The sequence below is a fragment of the Triticum dicoccoides genome, chromosome 6A (assembly GCF_002162155.2).
Source record: "Triticum dicoccoides isolate Atlit2015 ecotype Zavitan chromosome 6A, WEW_v2.0, whole genome shotgun sequence".
Taxonomy (NCBI): Eukaryota; Viridiplantae; Streptophyta; class Magnoliopsida; order Poales; family Poaceae; genus Triticum; species Triticum dicoccoides.
This window is the reverse complement of record NC_041390.1, coordinates 615,126,758-615,135,864: the sequence shown is the minus strand read 5'-3', so window position 1 is coordinate 615,135,864 and position 9,107 is coordinate 615,126,758. Positions and strand designations below refer to the sequence as shown.

Here is a 9,107-nt window from a genome sequence, read left to right as displayed (position 1 = left end):
CACTTACGTGGAGAGGGATAAGAAGGAATTTGACTTGGAAACTAGTTGGTTATGATCGTGGTTGGACCAAACAGCACAAACTTAACATTCAAACATCACAAACTAACAACTTAATAGACAAAAACTAACAAGTGAATAGACAAACACATCTGGTAAGACCAAAAGCTGACATAAGAATAAATTTTCCAGCAATTTGATCTAGTTTTCTACTGTAGCAAATGTGAAAGCTACAAACAGAAAACAGAAGAACTAACATACCACCTCAGTCATTCCGGAAACCTCGTGGAGGGTATTCAGTTGGTTCGTCCCCTTCTGGTTCTTGAACTAGGTCAACCCCACCTCCTTCGTGTGCTGCAAATACAGATTTAACAAAACTATTAACAAATGAGCACTACTTATGAATATATGACATTGTAGATAATTAAAAAACCACAACATACTAAAGGGATTGGGCAAAAGAAAACATAGAAATACTAAGAGCAAATTTTCTTCAAATTCAATAACCTAGTTGAAAAACAAATATATTTGTGTTAAAGCTCATCTACATGTGCCATAACTATAGCACATTCTAATTCCTAGGTCACTGATTCTACATATAAAGATTTGAGCGGGCATTTTCTATTATCTTTTTCTATGTTCTTTTTCCTATATAAGGCACTATAGTACCACTACAGAAATTGAAATTGACAATTGCTTCTTCTAGAAATTAGCTGATCATTCTCTCGTAAGCTAACATGTTCGAACTTGACAACTTTACATGCACCATGCACTAACTACAAAAATGATATATATATATATATAGTACTATAAAAACATTATATTATTATACAAGAACCCTTTCTGGAACAATCAAACATCAAAACTTGAGTAAACAAAATCACGCGAAGTACAGCACCTAGGCATTCACAAAAGCGATATGTGTCCAGTTAAATTACACATAGCTTATTAGTATTAGATGAAGACATACCTATGGACATTACCAAATACCTTGTGGTATGGACTATATAAAATAATACTGGACAAGTGTCAACAAAATGAACGAATGAAAATACAGGAGACTGTCGCATACAGATGTGCAAAAACTACGATTAGATCCAGACATAAATGTGAACTAACAAATAGAAACATGCTAAGCAGAATTTGTCAACAAACCATGACAAACTAAATGTCTCAAGTTGAAGTTCACTAACTAACACAAAATGCACTATATCCTCGAAATTACTACAATACAATCCACAATCTAATATTGAGTTATACTACAATACATGAATAACCACTCTCCAATCCCACAAGATTAATACTTAGAGCCAACATCTTCCTAATAATCACAAAACCCCTAGTAAATTTCAACTATGTTATGCATGCCAATGTGCACAAAACAGACAGAACAACAAAAGGGGAGATGAATTCAGACGCAACAAGACAATAAAATCATACAGCAGATTCAGTTACACACATGGCAGAGGGACACGGGCCAACACACGGGAGATGCCATCCGTCACATGAGATGGATTTGCACGCATGAACAGGATACATTTATAGACATGCAAACAGAAGATCTAAAATATGGGGCGAAATTTTCTACCCCAAACCCTAGATACCAGAGACCCCATCCATCATTGCACACGGCCAGATCCACGCTTAAACAAACAGCAACACAAAAGAACGAGGACCACGAAAAAGACAAACCCTAACCGAAGACCTGAGGGGGATTAGGGTTAGAAGAAGAATGAACCAGATGAATCCATCACGCGACGGAGGAAGAAGAACATAGAAGAAGCAGTCCGATTAGGGTTCCTCGATGCGCTCCCTCGTCGATCCGCCTGATTCGCCTGAGATTCGCCTGAGATTCGAACTCAGGCTTCGGGGAAGAAGGGAAGTCGTCGGGGGGAAGCAGAGGAGAAAACAGAGAACGCCACCTGAAAACAGAAGAAACAGGGGTCGGGGGAAAGACTTACACGACCACGGGACGGGGGCGAAACAGATTCCAAACGGGCCGGCCCGCCTAGCACCGCTGCAGGCGCCGGTTTGCAAAATGAACTAATACCGGCGCCTGTGGCGCTAAATAGGATATGCCCGAATCAACTGCCCATCTCCTATGTCAATGTCCGTTCGGCGCAGAAGTTTGGTTAAGACTGAACCATTTATTTCCAGAACTCCTATTCGGCGCCTTAAGCGCCATTTTTTCCAAACTATCGCATGGGCCGGTCCAACACATGCGAATTCCGGGTCACACACGAACTCCAGAGTCGCTTGCTCGGTTGGACTGGTTGACTGACCAATCGTTTGACCATTGCCTTTTCCCAAAAAATGTTTATGAAAATAGGAAAAAGTTTGTGCATTTTTGAATAGTTCATGGATATGAAAAAGTTCACAAATATGAATTTTCTTTAAATGATTTTTTTCAGAAACTTAAAAAATGTCCATGAATCTGAAAAATGTTCATGAAATTGGAAAAATATCACGAATATGGAAAATGTTCACGATTTTCCAACAAGTTTAAGAAAATTCAAAAAATAAAAAAATACAAATGAAAAACCAAAAATGTAAAAAACGAAAAAATTTAAAATCCGGCAGAAACCCAATAAAAACTGTAAAAACAAAGGACCATAAAAACCAACCGTTGCTTGGAAGATGCATGTTTTGGGCCAGTCTTTTGTGACAGCCAGAGGATCAGACGTGGGTACAATTAAGGCTGTAACCGACACCTTAAGTGCCAAATAGGGTCTGGCATTTATTTCCGCAAACCCGAGCATCCTTAACAAGCCCTTTGAGCTCTGTTGGGGAATGGTGGAAGCCTTAGGGCATCTACAATGCACGGCCTCTTAACCAGGCGCTTAAAGAGGGAAAAGAGTGGGATCTCATTAAGCACCTATCGCAAAAGCCTAAGCTTCCAACGCGCAGCCGCTTAAATAGACGCTTGGATTATTAAAAAAAAATCAACAGTGCACAACAAATTGGCCTAGGCGCCCGACTCCTCTTATGGCAGCGATGCCAGCCTGATGCTGACCGATGCTGGGATTGAAACAGGTGGCTGCCAGATTGGCTAGGATTTTATTCCTTAGCACCTGCTCTCCTCCATTGTAGATGCCCTTAGCATCCTTAACAAGCCGCTGCCCAAAGGGAAATTGCAATGGCGGCGGCTTACTTCGCGTGGAATATCTCTGATGAACAAAATTGTGGGCATCTTCACCAGTGTCTAGTCGACCATGCCTGTAGGGTTAAGACTGCCATTATAACATTCTAATTTATTAAATTTAGATGTTAAAGCATGTCATTTATACGCATCACATAAATTATGCATCATTTGGTGTTTTTTAGCTTCATTACATGGATACAAGTTCTAGACGGTAAAGAGGCGCACAACACATACACCACACTCGCGCGCGCGCACACACACACATGACCACACACACTTACTTTGCGCCTAATAAGAGCTACAACTTATACAAATGTCTTGAGAAACTTAGAAAGCCATCTGACTCCATGAATGGTGGGTACGTCAGCATCCTTGTGGCCTGTAGATGTGCGAGGTATTTGCAAGGGAAAAAATACTCCATGTGAGACAAACATGTCGATATTGGGGAGGCTGTGTGGCCACCGCCACAAGCCCACAACCGACCATCAAGCATAGGCACATCCTCGCATCACTTGGTGTTTACATGAATTAGGGAATTATTTAAATGACCATATTAGATCCTGTGGCATAAAATGATTTTCCAAAGCCGCATTGGGTTGGATTTCCCCCCTTAAAGATCTATATTTGCCCTACTATTTTTGGGTCTTTTTAGAATTTTCGAATTGAAATGGTACTTAAGGCCATACTCAATTCCTATTCAAATTCATGTAAATTAGAAAAACCTCACTACACACGATGACGTCCCCGTGCTAGGGGTACTTTGGGACGCCGGAAGTCGAGCCATCACGCTGTCCTGAGGCCTCCTAGGCCACTACTTGGCCAGTTCCAACAACCAACCTGGGAACCCTCTAGAAGGAAGACACTGTCAACTTGGCGTTCAAGACAAGGATATCAGATGCGAGGAGGACACTCAAACCAACTAGGAATCTGTAGCACTAGGCCCTTGGCATCCTTCATAACCTAGGGTTGGGCTAGTCATTACACTTCGGTATACTTACGATTCTAGATATCATCCTTGTACTCTGTACACAACATCCAAAGAATACAACACGAGCGGAAGTAGGGTTTTACCTCCACAGCGAGGGCCTGAAACTGGGTACGTTATGCTCCATATTTCCCTTCTAGGCTTTCTGGCTAGTTGCTCTAGTCACCTCCTCCCATGCCAACCGACCTTCAGAGTTGGCTTGGGCCACATTGCCCTCCAACCACTCACTTTCTCCTCGAACTCATCATGCTTGCCCTTCAGGGCCCACAATTTGTCCTCAAGCTCATTAGTCTTGGCATGTGCGATATTCTCGGTGTCCTTGACCAACTCGCTATTCTTTGTCAGTAGTTTCTAGATAACCTCCTGGTCAACTCCATGCCTCTACTGCTTGGCGGCACCCTTCCGCAGTGTTCCTGCCCGCTGCTTTGAGTCCAGTGCCATGCACCTAAACTTTCCAGCCTGCTTATCTTAGGGGCTACTGTGTACACTTTTATTCAAAATGAGAAGGCAAAATTGCTCCTTAGTTAATATTTGATCCTCAAGCCGATCTTGTCAGGCCAGCTTCAGGGTCGGGGGCTACTGCATCATCGTTTAAAGGAAGGTGTAAAACAGCTCCTAAAATTGACAGATCCTCTGGTCGGCCTGTTCAGGTCAATCAGAGTCTTGAGAGCTACTGCATTGGCGTTTTGGAAATTAAAATGACAACTCCTAATGATAAAGATCATCGGTCCAGTCTGGCCAGACCCTCTAGAGTCTCGTTGCCTACTATGTCCGCGCAAGACTACACAATCCGGAAATTTAAAGATGACCCTCGAGCCAGCCTTGCTCGTCTAGCTAGAGGCTCGAGGGTTACTAGACTTAAAGATTTCAAGAGCAAAGCTATTTCTTAAGAGAACGCCAGATAGATTCATTGAACCAACCCGTAGTAGCCGCGGAGATTGTGGGTTGGTTCAACATAGGCACCATTACCGCCACAATATAGGCACTCCATTGCGCAGGTCACTCTAGTAGTTTTCATTATTTCACTGAATTTCAGAAAATATAATATTTACCATATAGTATTTCACTTGACTGATATATGATTGTGAAATTTAAAGTGTTTTAAAATGTATATCCAATATTGGCCTTGTTTTAAAGGTCTTATTACCATGAGTTCAAATATACAAAGGAAGCTTTAAAATGCAAGTTTTGTTTAAAAGATATGAATCGTCTAAATTTTCTACAAGAAATAAAAGGCATGCATTTTTGTCGTGAGAGAGGAGAAAGAATGGAAGCGCCATGCATGCAATTATCATTTGGCGTGTACTATGTTGAGTGGAGAGAGAGAGACAGAGCGCGCAACCCACATGGGTGGGATCCACGTACGAAGATCAAACGGAGTATTGGAGATCTTATATTAAGCATAAGAAGATGTAGAACCGTAAGTCTGGAGTACTCTGCTAGGTACTGACGGCAGAGAGCAAGCTGTCTGGAGCACTCTGCTAGATAGTGGCGCCGCTAGAAGTGCTTTGGCCGGAGACCAGACTGGTTCCGGATGCCGGTATGTATACTCCATTCTCAATTGTTGTGGAGTGGACATAGGTTAGCCACACTGTACAGGCGTGTAGCATAGTTCCTTGCCGGAACAGAAGAGGAGAATCGAAATGGCAGCTTGGGGTCAGGACCTCTGGAACAATTGGTCCATCCAGATCCTGGTGCTCCTCAGCCTCGGCCTCCAGCTCGCCCTCTTCCTCCTCGCCGGCATCCGCAGGCGCGGAGCCCACCCATTGCTGTGGTTCCTGCTGTGGCTGGCGTACCAGCTGGGCGACTACACGGCGACGTACGCCCTCGGCCACCTCTCCCTCAAGGGCGCGGCGCGGGAGCACCCCATCGTCGCGTTCTGGGCGCCCTTCCTCCTGCTGCACCTCGGAGGCCCGGACAACATCACCGCCTACTCCCTGGAGGACAACAAGCTGTGGAAGCGGCACCTGCTACACGTGGTGCTTCAGGTGTTGGCGGCCGTGTACGTCCTCTACGAGCATATCTCCAGCAGGGGGGCGCTGCTCCAGCTCGCCTCCGTTCTGATGTTCGCCGTCGGTGCGGTCGAGTACGGGGAGAAGACGTGGGCGCTCATGCTCGGCAACCTGGACAGCATCCGAGGCGCCGTCAAGAAGCAGCCACCTGCCATGCACGGGCATTTTCACCCCCAGGATCACGTGCTCAAGGCGGGTGGACACTTAGACGAGGAGTCCCTTGTGCGACGGGCTCACTCGCTCTTCCACATCTGCAAGCGTGCCATAGTTGACTGTCCGGTGATCGAAGACGACTCAGACACCGCCAAGATGGTGGACGGGGTCAAGTTCTGGCCATTGATGGAGACCGAGCTCTCCCTCATGTACGACATGTTGTATACCAAGGCGCCCGTCATCCACACCTGGTTCGGCTACTCGGTACGTCTCGTCTCGCCGCTCGTCATTGCCGCCTCGCTGCTTCTGTTTAAGCTCATTGGCAAGGATGTCGCCCACCGCGGGGTCGACGTCATCGTAACCTACGTCTTGTACGGTGGTGCCTTGTTCATGGAGACGACGGCGCTGCTCAACGCGCTAGGCTCCTCTTGGACATTCGCCTTCCTGAGTACCACGAGATGGCGCTGGCTTCGGACCACGGCTCTGTGCAACGAAAGGTGGGACCGGCTTAGGCGTTTGGTGGCATATCTTCACCATCTTGTGAGGCTAGGAGGAGGAAGCCGGTACAAGTCAAGAAGGTGGTCACGTACCATGGGGCAGTTCAACATGCTGCACTATTGCACGCGCTCCGACGGTGCATTCACGAGGCCTCTGCTCGGCAGGTTGGCCAAGATGGTGGGACTGGGACTCAATGAGTGGTGGAACAGGGAGCATTACTCATGGGCCATTGAGATGCCGGACCATGTGAAGGATCGTATCTCTAAACACATGGAAAAAATGTACAACGAAGGGGGTGTGAATTCACTAGGTATGCTCAGGAACAGGTGGGGCGAGGAACCACTGGTTCTCAGGAAACTTTACCATGGCATACTCAAAGACTCACTCGGTGTTGAGTTTCAGGAGTGCATCATCATCTGGCACATCGGCAGCGATGTTTTCCTCGTCAAGAGCGAGCGGGCAAAGGACGAGGATGCAACGCTCAATGTCGAGGCGATCAAGGTGATATCAAACTACATGATGTTCCTCCTTGTGGCGCAACCCGACATGTTGCCAGGCCTCTCCCAGAACAGGCTGTATCAACGAACCTGCGAAAATCTATTGAAGACTGGACAGTCGATGACATCTAGGCGCCAACACACGAACAACATCTGCGCGAAGCTCAAGAATCTCTTCCGCTTGCACGATGACCCCGGTTCTAGTTCCAGGGTCGCTGACAGAGAGGAGCTTGCAAGAATCCTATGTGCGAGCAAAGGCTTCAGGCATGATACTCCTCGACTGTCCTATGTAGTTAGACTTGCCAAGCAACTGCTAAGGGAAGAGAAAGATGGAACGGCTGATTCCTTGAAACTTGTCCTAGATGTGTGGACGGATATTCTTGTCTATGCAAGCAACAAATGCAGCAGGAAGGCTCATGCCGAGAAGCTCAACAGTGGCGGCGAGTTGACAACCATCCTGTGGCTCATGGCAGAACACTTCTACCAATTTTATTTGGAGGAGCTTATCCAAAAAGAGAAGGATAAGTTACATGTAGTGGAAGGCTCCAATTAGGCAGGGACATGGTTATGACAAATCTAACGTGTGTATCACCATTTTCTTTCTTGATTGAAGCCATGTAAATTGTCTACCAACTCTTTTTCAAAGACTATGAGGGTGAACTCTTCTTCTCAACAATGTTGGTCTAATCTATTGTGCAGCCGCACCTAAGCTCGGTACCGTATATCATCTGACAAAATATATGAGGACTAATTGAACGGCACGGCAGGTGCAAGTAGATCATGGTCCTGAACCTTTCCTTGTTTCTATCGATCCTACCCTGCGGCTCGGCGAAGAAGTTTTGTTCTGTACCAGTTGGCTCGTTCCTGTTAAATCCAGCCTGGAGTTTAATTTTTTTAACACAGCCTCGAGTTACAGTGAGTCAGTGTGTATGGTGCAAAAGATTCATGGAACAAGTGAGTAGGTGCATACATGCAACCCTTTTTTTTCCGAGAAAACTTTCAATCTATTCATCAACTATCAAAGTAGTACAAAAAACACTAGTAGTAGACTGGAGCGAGCGGAAGGCGCGCCGTCGCCATCGTCCCTCCCTCGTCGAAGCCAGAAAAACATTGTTGCAGTAGACAGACGGGAAGTCATCATGCAAAGGACCTATAGGACCAGCGCACCAAAACAACAAGCGCCACGAATGAAAAGAAGCGTAGATCGAAAGGACCCAACCTGCAGACAAACATAGTAGACTAATGAGACCAGATCCAGTCGGATCCACCAAAGACAAACGCCGACCGAGTCCTACAAGATCCGTCGAAGACAAACCTTCACACGCCTTCCGATGACGCTTGAAACATCACCGGGACGGGGGCTAGGCGGGCAGGACCTATTCCATCTTGAAGAAGCCGCCACCGCCTCGTCTTGTAGAGCATGGCACAAACCCTAACAAAACTCTGAAAAGCATTTTAAAACGGAGTCCTCCTGCCGGCAAGGGCCGGGATCCACCGCGCCTTCATGGTCCAAGGACCATTGGAGACGAGGCGGGCTGGCAGCGGCGACGCGAGAGGCAGGGAAACCCTAGATGAGAGTTCGCGTGAGGGCAGGAGCGAAGGCATATGTGCAACCTTGTGTGTTTACAAAGATGTATTGTGTAAGAAATCTTGCATAAATTGAACTACTCCCTCCGTCCATAATATAAGATGCTACTGTTACATCTATTGAGCAATCTTGTAAGTATAACTCTACGTGTCGGTGTCAGTGTACGTATAAACGAACTACCAATTGATGAGGTGGTCCGCAATATGCATGCACGTACGTAGGGTAACATGCTAAT

General features: G+C 46.1%; 1 protein-coding gene across 1 annotated transcript; it reads left to right on the top strand.

The window, feature by feature from the left end:
- The first annotated feature begins 5,580 nt into the window (after positions 1–5,580).
- Positions 5,581–7,865, top strand: LOC119314643. The gene has a single exon (XM_037589356.1). The coding sequence runs from the start codon at positions 5,768–5,770 to the stop codon at positions 7,835–7,837; it is 2,070 nt and encodes a 689-aa protein (XP_037445253.1). The 5' UTR covers positions 5,581–5,767; the 3' UTR covers positions 7,838–7,865.
- Positions 7,866–9,107: the final 1,242 nt, after the last annotated feature.